The sequence below is a fragment of the Salvelinus namaycush genome, chromosome 9 (genome assembly GCF_016432855.1).
Source record: "Salvelinus namaycush isolate Seneca chromosome 9, SaNama_1.0, whole genome shotgun sequence".
In the NCBI taxonomy this organism is placed as follows: Eukaryota; Metazoa; Chordata; class Actinopteri; order Salmoniformes; family Salmonidae; genus Salvelinus; species Salvelinus namaycush.
In genome coordinates this window covers 40,475,694-40,496,924 of record NC_052315.1, presented here as the reverse complement: position 1 = coordinate 40,496,924, position 21,231 = coordinate 40,475,694, and the positions used below count along the sequence as shown (strand labels likewise).

General features: G+C 40.4%; 2 protein-coding genes across 2 annotated transcripts in view; one reads left to right on the top strand and one right to left on the bottom strand.

Annotated features, from left to right (window-relative positions):
• Positions 1-7,221: 7,221 nt before the first annotated feature.
• Positions 7,222-14,563, bottom strand: LOC120054063 (complement C1q tumor necrosis factor-related protein 4-like). The gene is made up of 3 exons (XM_039001434.1): positions 14,461-14,563; positions 13,218-14,335; positions 7,222-8,926 (listed from the first exon to the last, which is right to left on the bottom strand). The coding sequence occupies exons 2-3, from the start codon at positions 13,246-13,248 to the stop codon at positions 7,821-7,823; spliced, it is 1,137 nt and encodes a 378-aa protein (XP_038857362.1). The 5' UTR covers positions 13,249-14,335; positions 14,461-14,563; the 3' UTR covers positions 7,222-7,820.
• LOC120054064 (ubiquitin-conjugating enzyme E2 N) overlaps positions 14,046-21,231 on the top strand; it is a 22,705-nt gene continuing 15,519 nt past the window's right edge. The window contains exon 1 of the mRNA XM_039001435.1: positions 14,046-14,174. Within this exon, the coding sequence (XP_038857363.1) occupies positions 14,145-14,174 (30 nt within the window). The 5' untranslated portion in view covers positions 14,046-14,144. The remainder of the gene's footprint in view (positions 14,175-21,231) is intronic.

Here is a 21,231-nt window from a genome sequence, read left to right as displayed (position 1 = left end):
TGTAGATCAAAAACTAAGCCACACTGCATAAGAAATGAACGGCATCTTCCGAAATCCCCCTCGTACTTATCAGGCGTCGGAACCTTGGGCTCACGGAAGGAAACCTCTCCAGAATCGGCAGGTGAGATGGGTGAAACAGGTGGTGGATGTCCTGCCGGCAAACTGAGCTGATCCTGGATATTCGTCAAGCTAGCAGATAAGTTCCGGACTGAACCCGCTATCTCCTGTAGCGCCGTGTTGTGTTGTTCCAATATCTTCCCCTGCTGGGTAACGGCATGGCAAACGGAGTCCAGGTCCGCTGGGTTCATCCTTGGCCGGATCGTTCTGTCACGTTCTTTCAAAATCGAACCCAGAAGCAGACCAGGACAAGGAGAGTAGGAAGAAGGTGAGTATTTATTTACAAGTGAATATGAAGGGGTAGAAATATCCAGGTGGCGTAGCGGGCAGCGGTGGTGAGTTGATGGGAGTGAATAGGTGGGTCCAAGGGAGTAGCGGAAACCTCCGACGACCAGGCAGGAATGGGGTAAGTGATCCGGGTGAATAACTGAAGACAGAACAAACGGAGGTAAGTTTAAGGCAAGCAAGACGTACAAAACAACAAAACAAATTCTATCAAGCTGGAGGCTGATACGCTGGCACAACATACTGTTAATGGCTAACGATCCGGCAGGGAATGGATGTCAGGTCCGGGCTTATGAAGAGGAGAGATGATGATCAGGACCAGGTGTGCAGATAGCTGATGGGATACAGGTGCGGGTAATCTGAGATCTCCCAACTAGCTAAATCGCCCGGCAACCAGACAGGGTGCGTTCCAGGACACCGGAAAAAACACTCCAGAACAGAACACAGGCAAAAAACAGACTCAGGAAACGGGATTCGTGACATAATGTCCATTGTTCGTGTTTCTTGGCCCAAGCAAATCTCTTCTTATTATTGGTGTCCTTTAGTACTGATTTCTTTGCAGCAATTCGACCATGAAGACCTGATTCACACAGTCTCCTCTAAACAGCTGATGTTTAGATGTGTCTGTGAAGCATTTATTTGGGCTGCAATCTGAGGCTGGTTACTCTAATGAATTTATCCTCTGCAGCAGAGGTAACTCTGGGTATTCCATTCCTGTGGCGGTCCTCATGAGAGCCAGTTTCATTATAGCGCTTGATGGTTTTTGCGACTGCACTTGAAGAAACTTTCAAAGTTCTTGAAAGTTTCCAGATTGACTGACCTTCATGTCTTAAAGTAATGATGGACTGGCATTTCTCTTTGCTTATTTGAGCTGTGCTTGTCTTAATATGGACTTGGTCTTTTACCAAATAGGGCTATCTTCTGTATACCACCCCTACCTTGTCACAACACAAATGTGACCGGCCCGCTCAAATCGGTCTTTGAAATGGTGTTTTTTACATTGGATAAAAGTAAAGACTCAGAGCTACAAAATGGTATCTCATACACAACAGTTGAGGAACAATGGGAGAGTAATTCTGCTTGGAACGTGGATAAACTTGTAAACTCACTTTTGAGAAAATGACCTTTGAATGTTTTGGTACTACTTCTGGAGAGCCCTTCTTTGTCTGCACACATTCAGCATCTTTTACACCCTCTTAAGCTTTAGCCCCACCCATCTCTTTAAGGGTTGATCCGAACATTCTGTTCTAACAACAGCAGTCAAGCAGCCAAGCTAACTTGCTAGCTACTTTCAGACACAAGTGAGAGAACAGCTCACTGAACATTACTCACCCTAGCAGAGCTGGTTAGGCTGTTATGTTATCCAGAGCGTTGGTGACTGCAACTGTGCTGTCAGATTGTCCATTAGCTCTAGGAGCGTTCAGAGTGCACACTAGACACTCTGGCCAATGAGTAGGGTTGATCCAAACATTCTGACCTCACAACGGCAGTCAAGCACCCAAGCTAACTGGTTAACATTGGCTAGCTTGCTAGCTACTTGCAGACACAAATGAGAAAACACCCTACTCTGACCATTTTACTTGCCCTAGCAGAGCTGGTTAGGCTGTTTTCATGTTATCCAGAGCGTTGGTGACTGTAACTGTGCTGCTGGCAACAATTTAATTGCGCTTTTTTGCAGAATTTTACTGACGCCAGCCATATTCAACGGGTGTTGAGCATTCATAAATTCATCAGTTATTCTGCGCTCTGGCACATACAGACGAGAGAACTCTGAAATCGAAGTAGATGGCCAGACTGAATTTACGAACGCAACCGAAATGGTTACTTGCATAGTGGTCTGTTGTTAAGACATGTAGCTACCTAGCTTGGTAAACAATTAACCATAATCCCAACTCATGACGTTATTACCCTGCATGAATCTGCAGGTAACTAACCAACCAGGTTCACTGTTAGCTAGCTAACATTAGGCTATAGCTAGCCAAGAAAATGGCTCTGAGATATGAATAATAAGATCATACATGTAACGTTAGCTAGCAAGCCAGACAGCTAACATTAGCTAGCTAGCTAACAGTACACTTTAACATGAAATGAAACCACTTTCTGTCAAAATTAGGAACGTGTAATATCTGAAAATGTAGCTAGCTAGACTATCTTACCCATATACATCATTCATATATGGATCCGCCTCCTGTCGGATGCCATGGTTGCCCTTAGTTTAAAGATGTTATCTGGAGACAGGTGCTATCTCCATCTCCTTCGCTATTATAATCAAATTCCACTGATTTCAAAACTCGGTCCTCCAGGAAGTGGAGAGCAACACTTATGCAGTTTTACTACACTATATATATTTTTTTAAAGCTGTGTTAGACAGGATTATCTAGACATACTGACCAGCTCAAATAGACAGAAGTGTGCTATATGGCAGACCAATCCAAACTCATCTTTCGGCATATCCAGCCCACTCCTTATTCCAGCCAATGTTGGCTAGCGGGAAGGTTTCTGACTTTTTCTGTGGCTAAACCAACTAGGCTCGTAATTTAACAATTGTATTCGTATTTACAGATGGCATACACGTTTGTATTAAGGCACATGCAAGTTCACATTATCGAGAAGGCATTCTGCCAAAAAAACAAATTTTGATTTAAAAAAAAGTTTATGTTCAAACAGCTCTCCTGTGAAGTGACCCGCAACATACACCTGAAACGGATCACAAATTATCGGCTCAAACGCAATAAGAAGGAAAGAAATTCCACAAATCAACTTTTTTAACAAGGCACACCTGTCAACCTTTTCTCAATAGGGGGTGCTGTTTTCACTTTGTAAAAATTTCGTTCCCAAATTAAACTGCCTCGTACTCAATTCTTGCTCGTACAATATGCATATTATTATTACTATTGGATAGAAAACACTCTCTAGTTTCTAAAACCGTTTGAATTTTATCTGTGAGTAAAACAGAACTCAAGTTGGAGCAAACTTCTTGTGAGGAAGTGAGAAATCTGAAATCAGGCAGGCTGTTCTGGGGTCAGTTTATTAATTTGCATGTCTTCTATTGGTCGAGATGCACTGCATACGCCTTCCCCTAGATGTCAGCAAATAGTGAGAATTGGAATGGAGTTGCTAGGCAGATCTGAGGCCATATAAAGGGTCTGGGAACGTGGGGTGCACTCTTTTCATCATTCGCCATGACGCAAGACAGACCTCAGGATGGCGTTCTGGGAAGCTCCCGTTATAGGCCTTAGATATATCCGGCTCTGATTTTATTCGATATAGGTGTTAAAGACATCATAATGTTGTTATTTTAAACCGAGTTATATCAGTTTATATCAGTATATTGCGATTTTCGGATATTTCTTTGTGCTGCGTTATAGTGAGTTGGGCACGTCTGGGCCACATGGCTAATGTTTACTGCTAATTCCAAAGTTGAAGGCGACAATCTACAACCGAGCAACGATTCTTTTGGACAAAGGACAACTTGCCCAAGATTCTGATGAAAGCTCATCAAAAAGTAAGAACTATTTATGATGTTAATTCGTTGTTCTGTTGAAAAATGTAAAACTCCTATTCCGCCATTAATTTCGGTGCGGTCTCGCTTTAACGCACGCTGTATGTCGTTGTAACGTTAATTTTAAAAATCTAACACAGCGGTTGCATTAGAAGTTAATTGAAATGCATTCCAGGTGACTACCTCATGAAGCTGGTTGAGAGAATGCCAAGAGTGTGCGAAGCTGTCATCAATGCAAAGGTTGGCTACTTTGAAGAATCTCAAATCTAAAATATATTTTGATTTATTTAACACCTTTTTGGTTACTACATGATTCCATATGTGTTATTTCATAGTTTTGATGTCTTCACTATTATTATACAATGTAGAAAATGTTTTTTTTTAAAGGAAAATCCTGGAATGAGTAGGTGTGTCCAAACTTTTGACTGGTACTGTATATATATTTTTAAAATGACCAGATCATTTATGGAATTGAATGGATCCAATTCGGTTCATATCTCAATTTTCGGATCCAATAAGACCTCGACTCCAAGTATATAGTTTTTTTCCTGAGCCTCCTTGTTGCAGCATTATGTCCACACCTGGGATGAAGAGGACAAAGTAAGTACTGCTAGCTGAATTCAGAACGAGCATTAGCTGTTTGCTGCATGTCAAGCAAAGAAAGAAAGTGCTTTTTTAAATTATTTTTTTATTTAACCTTTATTTAACCAGGAAGGGCTCATTGAGATTTAAAATCTCTTTTTCAAGAGCGTCCTGGCTTTGCTAAAGTCTATGAGCCTTCAAGGAGTGCCTGCTCAAATTGAACAAACTGCATATGAAGTCAACTACTTAGGATCAACAATGATACGCTCTTATAGAACACATATTTGTGACTCACTGACACTGGGTTAAAATGTCACGTTTCTGAGAATCTTGCAAGTTGGCCTTTAATAGTATGTTTTCTGCTCAATGTACTGTGTGGGAGGTAGAATAATACAAATATTGAATAACATGACTGTACATTTTTTATTTCTTATACAAGAGAAGTTTAAATCACACATTGATCAGTTTCAGCCATGACTTTTTGGATCCCATGGATGAGCTTTGAATCATGGAACTGCTCCTTAAAGGAGAAGTTGACCTAAATCCAGAAACTCCCAAGTGATTCCATACATTGAAAATAGATCAGTGGGGTTTTCCCTCTCTCTCTCCTCTCTCTCCCTTTTATGTTTGTTTTATTTCACCTTTATTTAACCAGTTAGGCCAGTTGAGAAAAAGTTCTTATTTACAACTGTGACCTGGCCAAGATAAAGCAAAGAGGTGCGACAAAAACAACAACACAGAGTTACAAATGGGATAAACAAACGTAGTGCTGTACTGAAAAAGCTGCAAAAACGGTCACGTGGCGTTGCTGAATAGAGGCCTGCTCTGCTCCGTTGCCAGCCTGATTCTTGAAGTTCAAGGTGTTCTTATTGTGTTATTACCATTGCACCATATAATGTAGACATACAGTATAGGCCTAGGTGCTCTACAGGATAGCTATGTATTTATGACGGGCAGTGGACAATAGACATTGTATCACCTTATATTGCAGAATAGAATATCCCAAAAACACTGTGATATATAAACATAGGCAATACAGTGTTTTGAGCTAATGTCAAAACATAAAACCCACTAATATTCCCATTCATAAAGGTTTAAGAGAAGCGATCATTCAGGAAAGTAAAGTTTAGCTACTTACTCATTAGATAACTGTCCATTTGTCCCAGATGGAACAGTGGTGCGTCTCCAATTTGTTTTTGGAATAAGGATAAATGTTTCCAGGACACCAGAGTTAATCTGGGCAGCAATATCCCTGTGGTCACAAAAGCAAACTAACTGCTCTTTACCATAATTATGTTCCTCCATTTCTATAAGAATTGTAGTTTCATATTCAAATGATCCGCAGAACAAACATTCCTCCTTCGCAGCATTGGAGCGCAATTGCCACAATTACACCACCAGTCAGTCTGTGATGATCCTGAGGATGGTTGGGGCTGTGGTCCAGCTACTGCTGCGGCTTCGACGGCTAACACAGAACCCAAACCGGCTGCACGCGTGTGCCATCGTGCATACATTTATTCTGTACCCCCACACCAAATGCGATCATGACACGCAGGTTAAAATATCAAAACAAACTCTGAACCAATTACATTAATTTGGGGACAGGTCGAAAAGCATTAAACATGTATGGAAATTTAGCTAGCTAGCTTGCATTTGCTAGCTAATTTGTCCTATTTAGCTTGCTTGCTGTTGCTAGCTAATTTGTCCTGGGATATAAACATTGAGTTGTTATTTTACCTGAAATCACAAGGTCCTCTACTCCGACAATTAATCCACACATAAAACGGTCAACCGAATCGTTTCTAGTCATCTCTCCTCCTTCCAGGCTTTTTCATCTTTGAACTTATATGGTGATTGGCATCTAAACTTTCATAGTATTACCACGATGACCGGCAAAACAGTTCGTCTTTCAATCACCCACGTGGGTATAACCAATGAGGAGATGGCATGTGGGTACCTGCTTCTATAAACCAATGAGGAGATGGGAGAGGCAGGACTTGCAGCATGATCTGCGTCAGAAATAGGAATGACTTCTATTTTAGCCCTTGGCAACGCAGACACTCGTAGGCGCGCGAGCAGTGTGGGTGCAATAATTGAATAACATGGATTTCTAAATTTATTTTGCAATGCTCGAGCACGCGACGTGTCCGGTCTGGTCAGCATGTAAAGCAGCAGTGGCCATCTTAAGCTCAATTTGCCTCAATTCTTCGTCCGAATACTCGACGACACCATGGGCACCTCTCCAGTAGTTTTCTTCATCACTCGCAAGTTTTTGTCGTCAGACATATTTGTAGATTGTTGTTTACTTTGTATAACTAATGTGTAACGTTGTCTTCATTTCTGCGCCAAAAAAACGTGCATCTGTCAATAAGGGCATACAGTGCCATTTCTACTTAGCAGGGATTCCCCCCGAGAGCGCACATGCACTGTGGCAGTCGGCTACATAAAATAATTATGTAAAATAATCGCAAATGTTTTACGTGGAAAAGTACACATTTCCTGACTCAAAACAAATAGCTCATTCGGCCATACGCCTTCAATAAAACAACAAATTTGTCCACACTTCGCAGATTTATGAATCATGAATTCACTGGCAACAGAGCATAGCGAGGCCTGCATCCATCAATGTCACAAGTCACTTGACCTACAGGGAGAGAGAGGGGGAGAGGGCAAACTCCACTGAACTAGTTTCAATGTATGGAATACACTTGGGAGTTTCTGGATTTTGGGTAAACTTCTCCTTTAATGAATATTCTTTCACTATGCATTCAGAATAGATCAAACATTCATAACTACATCACATTCAGGTTATCTAACTCCATACAGTCATTCAGGCAAACTATGCAGTATTTACATAGTAGTCTACTCAATGCATTTAACACAAGTTAAATGATGAAATGGTTTTCTGAGTTTTGCTGAGTCTTTGCAAAAACATCTGCTCAGTAAGGATAAATAATTATGTCCCTAAGCAAGTCTGTATATATAAAGATTACATAGGAAAGCTCTACTTATTGTAACCCATAGTTTTTGGTGAATGATAGAAAAAAAACATGAGGTATCCAAAGAATCCTAATGATCCAGCATCATATACTAACATATAACCTATAACGTTGGTTTAAACGCAGCCAAAAACAAAACATAAAATGACCCACTTATCCACAGAAAATGTGGTAATAAAGAGAAACAGAAGCTGACTACAGCGGTTCTAAACAAAGCCTATGAAGCATAGTGTAACTTAGCACTTACATTCACACTTTCACAAATTAGATTTTGTAACCATAGCACAATGTACATTTCAAGGAGGGTCCAGTGTGTTTTGAAGAACTCCGAGCCCTCAGAAGTGAGTTCTGTCCAGGTCCTGGCTGGTGGTGGTGGTGGGCTCAACGTCTGGGTAGACCAGGAAGCCTGAGAAGGTGGTGTAGCGTCCCTGGTTGCTGTAGACGGCGTAGCGCTCGTCCTGCTGGCTGTAGAGCCACACGTTGTCCCCCCTATGCAGCGACAGCAGCAAACTCTGGCTCTGCATCTCCCTCCTCCTGGACTTATCCTCGTCAAACACCATGGCCTGCACCTCGCCGTGGCCTGTCATCAGCTTGACGGACACTGCCCTGCGCGGGTGCTTCCCCACAGTGAAGGCAAAGTAGTAAGCACCAGGGTAGCGGCAGGTGAAGCGGCCCGACGTCTTATTAAAGTGCCCTCCAATGTTGACGTACTCCACATCAAAGGTCAGAGGCTCCTTCTCCTGGTGCCCGCCACCATTCTCCCCCAGGACCGGGGATGTCCTGGCCACGGAGAAGGCAGAGCGAGGCTCCACAGGGGCCTCAGCATTACCGCTCCAGCCGTATCTGTGGTCTCCAGGAGGGGGACAGTTGGAGTTGGGGTAGGGCTGCCCTGACAAGGATAGGTGGTTGTTGAGATAGCCAGTGGCGGAGATGTCGGGGTACACCAGATAACCGGTGAAGGTGATGTAAGGTCCAGCGTTGCTGTATAGAGCATACTGAGGACTGTCCTGCAGCATCAGCCACACTGTGTCCATGGCCCTCAGGCTGATCATGACACTTTGACTCTGGACCTTCCTCCCTTTCTTTTTGTAATCGTCATAGGCTATAGCCTGCACCTCCTGCCCATTCTTCACCAGTATGACAGACAACATCTTCTTGGGATATTTCCCCAACGTGAAGGACAAGTAATAGGCTCCAGGGATTCTGCAGCGGAAGTGGCCTGTGTCTGGGTTGAAATCACTCCCTGTATTGACTAGGAGCTTGTTGAAGGTCACAGCCTTCTGAGTGCCTCCCAGGATGCTATTGGTCCGCGTGGCTGAAAAGGCGGAGCGGAGGCCAGTCATCACGGGAGCCACATGGAGGGGTGTGACCGACCCCAGGAAGTTGAAAATGCCCAGTAGACAGGCCATGCGCCAGGGATTGCTACATGGTGCCACCTCAACTAGGAGAGATAAACAACAGTGTAAAAATATCTCACTTTCTTCGAACACAACCTACAACAGTTCTATTTATACCCTGGCTGTTCTATTCTGTGTTTGCTTCAGACAACTTTTGTCATTGTAACAATGTAGCTTTGTTTATTTGTGTTTTTATGTAAAAAAAAAATTCTATAAACAAAGCTACATTGTTACAATGACAAAAGTTGTCTGAAGCAAACACAGAATAGAACAGCCAGGGTATAAATAGAACTGTTGTAGGTTGTTTTTGAAGAAAGTTTTGTTCATTTGAAAAGATAGATTTTCTAAGGGTTGTAGGATTTTGGGCAAAAAAGTTTCCTTACTGCACAGCATTTCACACCTGTACAATGTAAACATTTTTAATTTCATTTTTTCAATGTTAAAAAAGTAAAGGTTAACAGGACGAATCGAATATGGGCCAATGCAAGCAACCTGTGTGTTATGGGCTAAGATTGTGCAATGTGTCATTGTGTGATGGGCTGGCTAAAATACTATATGAGTGGGTTAGGAATTCTGGTTGAGCCCTGTCAGGACAGATCCCGCTCCTCAAATCAGATGCCCTGTGGAAGCAACAGCCCCTCTAATTCAGCTGGTATTGTCTGTTCTCTCTGTGCACTGAGAAAAAGTACTAGATTAGACCCTGGTTCATCTGTTCCTGTGTGCCCAGACAATGGAACATTTGGAAGGGGGGCAAGGTGGGGCAGGGAAGGGAATTTTTTTTTCTCTATAAAGCCCTTCGACATGGTGGACAATTGGTCGACGAAAGATCACAGTGTGACCATGGAAGGGATAGGTTGGGGGTCAATTTGGGGAATGAGATTGTTTTAGGACAACAAACATCAATACTTTATCATTATGTAAAACAATTTATATATGATATATCATGTATATATTTTTTAATCCTGATTAGACTGTTATAAAACGCACTGCTGAAATCTTGAAGTGAGTTGTCATTTCAGGTCCTAAGCAGGTATTTCACCAGCTTGCTATAATTAATTGATGTTCTCTTTTTGTGTTCTTTCTAACCTGTTGATAGAGCTCTGGTAAATTCATAGTGCAAGGTTGAAAGGGTGGGGAGTTCGCATCCCAGCTTGAATAAGTTATGGCTTAACTCATGAATTAAGCCTGTTTTATGGATCATTTGACATCCTCTAAAACTGTGGTTCCCAAACTTTTTATAGTCCTGTACCCCTACAAACATTCAACCTCCAGCTGCATACCCCCTCTAGCACCAGGGTCAGCGCACTCTCAAATGTTGTTTTTTGCCATCATTATAAGCCTGCCACACACACACATTATACGATATGTTTATTAAACATAAGAATGAGTGTGTTGTCTCAACCCGGCTCGTGGGAAGTGACAAAAAGCTCTTATAGGACCAGGGCACAAATAATAATATAATAATGATCAATCATTTTGCTCTTTATTTAACCATCTTACATATAAAACCTTATTTGTTCATCGAAAATTGTGAATGACTCACCACAGGTTAATGAGAAGGGTGTGCTTGAAAGGATGCACATAACTCTGCAATGTTGGGTTGCATTGGAGAGAGTCTCAGTCTTAAATTATTTTCCACACACAGTGCCTGTATTTACTTTTCATGCTAGTGAGGGCCGAGAATCCACTCTCACATAGGTACGTGGTTGCAAAGGGGATCAGTGTCTTAACAGTGCGATTTGCCAAGGCAGGATACTCTGAGCGCAGCCCAATCCAGAAATCTGGCAGTGGCTTCTGATTAAATTAAATTTTCACAGAACTGCTTCTTGCAATTTCGATGAGGCTCTCTTGTTCAGATATCGGTAAGTGGACTGGAGGCAGGGCATGAAAGGGATAACGAATCCAGTTGTTTGTGTCATCCGTTTCGGGGAAAGTACCTGTGTAATTGCACACCCAACTCACTCAGGTGCTTCGCTATATCACATTCAACATTGTCGGTAAGCTTGAGTTAATTTACACACAAAAAATCATACAATAATGGAATGCCCTGTGTGTTGTCCTTGTTAATGCAGACAGAGAAGAGCTCCAACTGCTTAATCATAGCCTCAATTTTGCCCCGCACATTGAATATAGTCCCTGTAATCCTAAATTCAGATCATTCAGGCGAGAAAAAACATCACCCAGATAGACCAGTCGTGTGAGAAATCATCATGCAAGCGGTCAGCCAAGTGAAAATGATGGTCAGTAAAGAAGACTTTAAGCTCGTCTCTCAATTTAAAAAAACGTGTCAATACTTTGCCCCTTGCTAACCAGCGCACTTCTGTATGTTGTAAAAGCGTTACATGGTCGCTGCCCATATCTTTGCATAGTGCAGAAAATACATGAGAGTTCAGGGGCCTTGCTTTAACAAAGTTAACCATTTTCACTGTAGTGTCCAAAACGTCTTTCAAGCTGTCAGGCATTCCCTTGGCAGCAAGAACCTCTCATTGGATGCTGCAGTGTACCCAAGTGGGGTCGAGAGCAACTGATTGCACACGCGTTACCACTCCACTATGTCTCCCTGTCGTGGCTTTTGCGCCATCAGTACAGATACCAACATGAGCAGCAGCTACGTTTGGCTATCTACGGACTGTTAGTGGAATTCCCGCGAGAGAGTAACGGTTAATGTGATTAAATGTTAACTACTTGACTAGGCTACCTGTATTTGACATTGTGTTGTTATTTTGCTGAACACTAGATAGTTTAATTTGATTTTTGGCAGTGAAACGAGGCTACTCAGGCGAGAAAAAAACCTCACCCGAATATAAATGGATTGTTTGAAAATGTGAATCATTTTTGTACTTTTTAATTTGGCATACCCCCAATGGAATTGTGCATAACCCTGGGGGTACACGTACTCCAGTTTACGAAGTTTAATTATATATATTTTTTACCTTTATTTAACTAGGCAAGTCATTTAAGAACTAATTCTTATTTACAATGACAACCTACCGGGGAACAGTGTGTTAACTGCCTTGTTCAAGGGCAGAACAACAGATTTGTACCTTATCAGCTCAGGGATTCAATCCAGCAACCTTTCGGTTACTGGCCCAATGCTCTAATCACTAGGCTACCTGCCGCCTCAGGAATACCTGCTCTAAAACATGCCATTAGCATTCATCAAATGTGTTGGAACTAACTGAGTATAAGAATATAAACAGTAGGCCTATCTCACTCAAGATAGGAACACAGAATAAATATATTTTTTAATGAGTTTCCTTAATTTTTTTGTAAAACATTTTTATCAAATGTTTTACTTTAAATGACAAAATCTCCCAAAATACCAGAGATCCCAATCATATGCTGTACAGCTGCTCTTGCACTAAATGAGCAGAAAACCGGCACCTAGTAAATAAAATATACTGTACATTAACATCAGTAATTACAGGCTTATAACCCAGAGATTTTTAACATGGTTATTTTCATATGTCTACCATTGTTGCTTGTAATGTTAATTCCTAAGCACTGTTATGAAAGCTGTGAGTTTAAATGTGTTCAACTATTTTAAAGCTATGCTGAGAGAACAGAACAGTGAGTTGGCAAAAGAGGCCATTTTTATCAACTGCCATAATGTAAAACTCAAAATCCAGAAGTCAAACTTTGTTCTTCTATTTAACGATATGGAAACACTTAGCTCACACAACCAGGACAGAAAAATACCAATACCAATTCTCACGAAATGTAATCCATAAAATGGTCCTTTGGAGGATTGTTGACAAATATTTGACATTTCTATCTAAAGGTACAATTATTGAAATCAAAAAACAGGTCATATTACAAAGCAAGCGGTAAAGCTTCATATGACACACATATTTTTGCTTTGTAGCACCTACAGATGAAACATTATGGAGTCTTACAGGAGGCCTGGGTAAGGCCAAAATGTCATAAATATGGCAACTTTGATAAATATTTTCTCAATTATGCTTTTAGATACAAATGTCAAATATATGTCAACAATAATTCATCCAAAGGACTATTCTATGGTTTAATTTTCATAACAATCCCCAAAATAATGGTATTTTTTTCTCCTGGTTTCATGAGGAATCACTCATTTTAAAATATGGCAATCAAAATAATATCATAACAATTCAAATTTGAATGAGATCAGATTTAGTTAGGATTCTTACAGATTTCAACAGCAACAATCCCATAGCTCTTACCTCTCACAATTCATCTCACAAAATCTAATCATTTCTGTATTGGAACACATGTAATTCTCTGCTCTACATCTTCAGCCTGTAATTGACCTGACAGCTTATGGCAGAGAAATACATCTCTATAGAGTGTGTGTCCTACCTGTTCTCATGTGCTGGTACAGAGTGTGCATGCCTGTAGTCAGCTGGTCACCTTCTCTCTAGTCAGCCTTCTCTCTAGTCAGCCTTTTCAATGGGACCCGTGGAGCTCCAAGAGGTGGAGCTCCACGGGTCCCATTGTACAATGCTGATCCCTGCATCCTGATCTGGTCCGGTAGTTTACCATTGAGGGGAGGAAATACACAGGTTTGTTTAGTCTCATGAGGGAACAGAACAGCTAGTTCACTGTGTTCTGTTTATAATCTTTAAAAGCAACAAAAGCAAGTCCTTCTACATCTGCATTGCTTGCTGTTTGGGGTTTTAGGCTGGGTTTCTGTATAGCACTTTGTGACATCGGCTGATGTAAAAAGGGCTTTATAAATACATTTGATTGATTGATTGATTGATTGATTGGTTGTAAATTATAGAGCACCACATGCACAATGCATTGGTCATATCATAGGCCTCTCAGAAATAGATGTACAAAATAATTGTGAAACCCATGTAGGCCAGACATTTTGAAAATTAAAATTAAATCATATAGCCCTTTCGATTGCCACCTTACCAAGAAATTATTAACATTTTGAAATTGATCAAGGGACAGTGTGCCTGTGTGATGGATCCAAAGCCTACCTATGTCTATTTCACAGCAACAGTAAGACTAACATGAAACGAAATAAATCACAGATGTTTACACAAACATCACTGACTTTAAGATGGGGATATGTCCAATCAATCACTGTCACGTATCATACCCATTGACCATAATAAAAGTACATTTTCCAAACTAGCTACATTTATTTATGTTACACTTTCAGGATGGTCCCATGACGCAAAATGAGCAGAACACCGGAAGAGGTGTGTGCGCGCCTTTCGCTGTCAATGCAAACGAAAGAGAAGAGTCACAGCTAAACCCCTCATTAAAAACAAGATGGCAGGACTGCCCCGTAGGATCATTAAGGTAACTATTCAGTGCTTTACGAATTACACATACTATTGTTGTTGTCTATGACAGATTCATGATGTCCTAGCTAGCTAATCCTAAAATGCTCCACACTGTTCGTAATTGACTTAGCTTGCATTTGCCGCAGCTGCGAAGTTACTTCCGTTTCGACCCTGTTCCTAATAAACGGAATAAAGGTGGGTTAAAAATACACCCACGCCTGTAAAAGATGGCAAAGAAATGTGGCTTTTGTGTGGTTGTTTATTCGTTAATACACTATACACAGTGAATGTAGTATACTGACCAGAGTCTGAGAGAGTTTGCAATCAATATAACGTTAGCTTGCTAGCTAGTTATCTTAAACGTTAGCCAGCCAGTCACCCATTCCGCCCTTTCCAAATAGCTAGCTAACACTATAGCTAGCAAACACTAACTAGCAAACTCTATAGCTAGCCGTACATGTGTGTTGCAATGAATGTCAGACAGGCTACTCCCGTAACTGCCACAATATAAACGGTTGCAATCTTTACTTTGGGCTAAATTGCTCATTAGTATAAAGATACTTAGTCCTTAAGTATTAAAGGGTCAATTTAGCAGGCTATTGAGTTAGCATTTAGAACGTTACCATTGTGTGACAAATATTTCCCGTTAGGCCTCTGTTGCGAAGTTAGTTAGCTACGGTAAGTGATGATATAGGCAGAGGCCAGGGCATTAGCGGGATCTCAGTGTTATGATCTTAATTGAAATGGACGGTACGATTCCCCTTACCAGTCATCACTTCAAATAAAAGTTTATTGGTCTCGTACACAGACAGATTTGCAGGTGTTATTGCAGGTGCAATTCTTAGCTATGTAGGGTAAGTTAATTTGAATTCAGTCACTTTTTGACAGCAAGCTCTTATTTTCGTACAAAAGGTCCCGTTCTGAGCTTCTACAATGGGCAAATATGTGTGGGAGGTTTCGTTCAAATCAAAAGGGGTGTTGTCAAAACGTGTAAATTGTGTAGATACTCTTTGAAGAAAACCAACTCATCCAAGCCCCATGTCTCTCTCATAAGCTGTTCAAATGTTATTGGAGTTTTTACCCTTGTACAATGGCCAAAATTAGGGTGACTAAATCAGTGGAGGCCAGAGAGAAAAGTGGTCAAAAATAAGTAAAATTACACAGCAGTGTGTCAACTAGGCTTGATTCTGTGCCAGAATGAAGGCTACCTGACCGGTTCACTTTCTAGTTGAACTCATCTTCTCGAATCTGCAGGACATTAAACAATATAGAGGTAAGATAGATATCGATTTTGAGACATGACATGTAGTATTTTCATATTTTAGTATACACTTTTCATATTAATGCATACGTTTAATTCAAATTGTGTCATGCTAATTTTGCTTTTTGTGACATGTGGTAACAACTTTGAAAACGACCACCACAACATGTAAAATCCTCAAGTTACTGCGAGAAAGCTGCACCACTCTGTCAACAGAGCTCTGTGCTTATTTTGGATGTATTAGATTACGAAATTCTACTTTTTGGATATACTGGTAATGAAATGTTAAAGACCGCTCGGATCAATACAGAATAAGCATATTGGTCTACATATAATGTATTTTATAAATTTCATCACCAAAGCATGTTTTCACTTACTCTGGGCAGAGTGGGTGGAAACCCTAAAAAGTAATTGAATTCACATGGATTTACCCACTAGCTAGCTCCAACACTGCAGTAGAATGTCTTGCAAATACAATACCATTACACAAATAATCAGAACAACAAATCAAGAAATGACTGAACTGGTCAAATGAACAATCCAGAGTAGATATATTATAGTGAGCATGAGTCAGAATCCAGAATATTAATATGTGGTGTATATAGACATTTGACAGTATATCATTACGAAAGATCTGATTAGAAAGATAGCTAGCTCGTCATGTCACACCACAGCTGTCAGGGCTATAGGCCAAGACACAGCAAATATTTTAGTTTAGCTAGCTATGCTGACACGAGAAGTGGGACATCAATAGTTAATTTAATTTGACATACACATGAGTAAGGGATTAGGCCTAGATGCACCAATATACTAGAGGTTCCTTACTTCCAGCATGTTCCCAGTGCATTTGGAGAAATTGTCACACAGCAATTGTCACTCCTGAAGCTAGTGTAGCATAAAGATCAGGTCAGGAGAGAGTTGTAAGATTGGTGCAGAGGTGAACATCATACTATTAGTTATATACAATGAGCTTAAGCTATTGTACTATCACTTTGTGTGTTTAGAATTATTGTTTTGTTCTCACTCACTAGCCTAGTTGTTCTCCGGTCTCTCCTTCCAGGCTAGGCAGTTTGTTTGCATGGGTTGACTGTCTTCACTCATTCACAGATCAATGAAGTCATGACTGTCTCTACCCAGCATCTGCTCGGTCTGTGGACCACAGCGCCTTGTTTTCATTATCCCCTGTCAAGTTGATGGCTCTCTGTGCTGAAACAGTCTAGGCTACATTGTGGATTCAAGAATGCCTTGTAGCTAGTATATTTAAACTATAAAACAGTTGTTACTAGTTGGCCTCTATCCTACAATTCGTTTCAACTTTCTAATCTCGAGCACCTCCAAAAACATTGTGCCCCACATAGGGGATGCTGGGCTGTGCTTCGTATTCCCAAGTTCATGTCCTCTGTCATTGGTAGTTGTCATTGAATCAATGCTATTATGCTAACAGAGAAAGGGACATTCACACAGGTGGTGAAAGGGGTTGAGTAAGAGGGAACACGTATGATGGTAACATTGGTTGGAGGTGGTTGGAAAAGACGGGAGGGCTGGGAAGTTCTGGGAACTGTTCTCAGTGAGCTTGGCCCCCTGAGCCCCTGTGAGTGTGCTACTGGTCCGGGAGCCTCTCTTGTCTGTGTTTGGACTGTGTGTTTTTGTCTGTGGGTTATCTGAAACATTTCAGGAATCTCGCTCGGAGGTGCATTCAGGAAAAAGAAAAAACAGCAGCATGTACAGTGGTTGATGATATTCCACTCTTTTTGTTCCTCTTAGTTGTCTTTCTCTCAAAGCTATCTGTAGCTTTAGGGCAATACCACTGTAATGGAATTACGCTTTGACTAAGTTTTTTTTACCTTAAAATCTATGCCAAACAAAAAACATTGATTTCAAAGTTTAACAAACCATACAACTCCATGCACAAGAACTACTTTAAAAAATGTCCACGGAAAAAATTACAAAAACTAATTTAGTGGAAGAACTTTGCCGTTACATACTTAGGTAACGGAATTACATTAAAATCTCCCTCAAGGATTTATGTGATAAGGTTTTGCAAAACCTCTTAAATATCTGCTCCAAATTAAGATTCAAAGATGTCTGCAGAAAGAATGGGGTGTCAGCTACAGTGCCTTGCAAAAGTATTCATTCCCTTGGCGTTTTTCCTATTTTGTTGCATTACAACCTGTAATTTATTTGGATTTCATGTGATGGGCATTCACAAAATAGTCAAAATTGGTCAAGTGAAATAAACTGAAGAGGTGCATACATATGTATTCACCCTTTTGCTATGAAGCCCCTAAATAAGATCTGTTGCAACCAATTACCTTCAGAAGTCACCTAATTAAAGTCCTCCTGTGTGCAATTGAAGTGTCACATGATCTCAATGTATATATACACCTGTTCCAAAAGGCCCCAGAGTCTGCAACACCAGTAAGCAAGGGGCACAACCAAGCAAGCGGCACCATGAAGACCAAGGTCGTCTCCAAACAGGTCAGGGACAAAGTCCTGGAGAAGTACAGATCAGGGTTGGGTTATTAAAAAATATCAGAAACTTTGAACATCCCACTGAGCACCATTTAAATTCATTATTAAAAAATGGAAAGAATATGGCACCACAACAAACCTGCCAAGAGAGGGCGGCCCACCAAAACTCACATACCAGGCAAGGAGGGCATTAATCAGAGAGGTAACAAAGAGACCAAAGATAATCTTGAAGGAGCTGCAAAGCTCCACAGCGGAGACTGGAGTATCTGTCCATAAGACCACTTTAAGAATGGACAAAAATCCCAGTGGCTAGATGTGCCAAGCTTATAGAGACATACCCCAAGAGACTTGCAGCTGTAATTGCTGCAAAAGGTGTTTCTACAAAGTATTGACTTTGGAGGGGTGAATAGTTATGCACGCTCAAGTTCTGTTTTTTTGTCTTATTTCTTGTTTGTTTCACAATAAAAAATATTTTGCATCTTCAAAGTGGTAGGCATGTTGTGTAAGTCAAATGATACAAATCCACAAAAAATCTATTTTAATTCCAGGTTGTAAGGCAAAACAATAGGAAAAATGCCAAGGGGGTGAATACTTTCGCAAGCCACTGTATGAGGTCAAAGGAAATGGAAGGACTAACAGTACAGATGGATAGCAATAAAAACTGTACCATAGAGGCTCAGAATAAGTTAGAGGAAAAAGAAATGTAGGAACGTATTCAAAAAAAGATCAAGAGTAATATGAATATGAAGATAAAATGCAATTATTTTTTAATCATGGAAATGCTATGAAAAATAATTAACTGAAGCTTGTTCCAAATAACGGAGTCACCCATGATTCACCAAACAGTATTTTGAAAGAGTAAGTAAAGTACTTAAGGCATATGTTTTTGTTTGTCTCCATCTCCACTATCCAAAGCTAATTGTATGTATTTTTTTTCTATGAATAATGTAAAATTAACATCTGTACAGAAAGACTCATGGAAGGCCAAATTACAGAGGAGGAACTTATTGATGCAATTAAAGCCTTTAAGTCTGGGAAAACTCCGGGGCTGGATTGCATACCAGTGGAGGTATACCAAATATTTTTTGATATACTCAGAGGACCATTATTAGCATGTTTAAACCACTCCTATATAAATGGTAGTTTATCATACACACAACAAGAAGGTCTGAATTCATTATAACTGAAACATTATCCAAGTGGTAAAGATAAAGATCCAGTCCATTTACAAAATTGGAGGCCTCTTACACTGTTGTGATACAAAAATTCTAGCAAAATGCTTAGCGCATAGAATTAAAAAGGTATTGTCGGACATTATTAATCCTAATCAGACAGGTTTTTTACATGGACGATACATTGGAGATATAAGGCAAGTACTGGAAACAATAGAACAATATGAAAAACTGGGAAACCAGGCCTGGTATTCATAGCTGACTTTGAAAAGGCCTTTGATAAAGTATGACTGGAGTTTATATATAAATGCCTGGAATATTTACATTTTGGAGAATCTCTTATGAAATGGGTTAAAGTTATATGTATAGTAACTAGGGACGCACCAATATGACATTTTTGTTCGATATCTGATATTTTCCTTGCCAAAAAAACAACGCCAACATTTTAAATATTTGTGGCCTTTTTACAGCATTCTAGTATAGTTAACACACACACACACGGACGCAGCGGTCTAAGGCAATGCATCTCAGTGCAAGAGGCGTCACTACAGTCCTTGGATCGAATCCAGGTTCTGTCACATCCGGCCTTGATTGGGAGTCCCATAGGGCGATGCACAATTTGCCGGGTTTGGCCGTCATTGTAAATAAGAATTTGTTCTTAACTTCTTATGGCTGCAATCCCGCTAACGGGATGATATGACAACAGCCAGTGAAAGTGCAGGGCGCCAAATTCAAACAACAGAAATCTCATAATTAAATTCCTCAAACATACATGGATCTTATACCATTTTAAAGGTAATCTTGTTGTTAATCCCACCACAGTGTCCGATTTCAAATATGCTTTTCAGCGAAAGCACCACAAACGATTATGTTAGGTCACCGCACAATCACAGAAAAACAGCCATTTTTCCAGCCAAAGACAGGAGTCACAAAAAGCACAAATAGAGATAAAATTAATCACTAACCTTTGATCTTCATCAGATGACACTCATATGACTTCATGTTACACAATACATATATGTTTTGTTCGAAAAAGCTCATATTTATATCCAAAAACCTCAGTTTACATTGGTGCCATGTAAAGAAATGCCTCCAAAATATCCGGAGAAATTGCAGAGAGCCACGTCAAATAACATAAATACTCAGCATGAACTTTGATGAAAGATACATGTTTTACATAGAATTAAAGATACACTTGTTTTTAATGCAACCGCTGTGTCAGATTTCAAAAAGCTTTAAGGCAAAAGCACAATATTCAATAATCTGAGAACAGCGTTCAGCCACAAAAGGAAGCCATACAGTTACCCGCCAAATTGTGCAGTCAACAAAATTCATAAAAAGCATTACAAATCTTCACTTACCTTTGCTAATCTTCGTCAGAATGCACTCCCAGGACTCCCACAAGAAATTTTCATTTTGTTCGGTAATGTCCATCATTTATGTCCAAATAGCTATTTTTGTTTGTGTGTTTGGTAAACAAATCCAAAGTCAGAAAGCGCGTTCACTAAAAGCTGACGAAATGTCAAAAAGTTCCGTAACAGTCAGTAGAAACATGTCAAACGATGTATTGAATCAATCTTTAGGATGTTTTTAACATAAATCTTCAGTAACGTTCCAACCGGAGAATTACATTGACTTCAGATGTGCGATGGAACAGAGCTCCCTCTCATGTGAACGCGCATGGTCAGAGCATGGCCAGGTCATGGTAGACCTGACTATTTCCTGTCTCCTTCGGCCCCAATACATAGTAGAGGCATCAGACAAGGTTCTACAGACTGTTGACATCTAGTGGAAGCCGTAGCAAGTGCAAACTCATCCATATCCCACTGTGTGTTCTGTAGGGGCTGTGTTGAAAATCGACCAACCTCAGAATTCCCACTTCCTGTTTGGACTTTTTCTCAGGTTTTTGCCTGCCATATGAGTTCTGTTATACTCACAGACATCATTCAAATAGTTTTAGAAACTTCAGAGTGTTTGCTATCCAATATGAATAATAATATGCATATATTAGCAACTGGGACTGAGGAGCAGGCAGTTTACTCTGGGCACCTCTGTGCACCTTTCATCCAAGCTACTCAATACTGCCCCTGCAGCCATAAGAAGTGTTAACTGACTTGCCTAGTGAAGTGAAGGTTACACACACACACACCACACTGACCAAAAAGTTA

Excerpts from the sequence above, each read along its gene's own strand:
- LOC120054063 (XM_039001434.1), bottom strand. The coding sequence starts at position 13,248 with ATGCACACTCTGTACCAGCACATGAGAACAG. Across the intron at positions 8,927-13,217 it reads GTACCAGCACATGAGAACAG|TTGAGGTGGCACCATGTAGC; the intron begins GTAGGACACACA and ends TATCTCTCCTAG.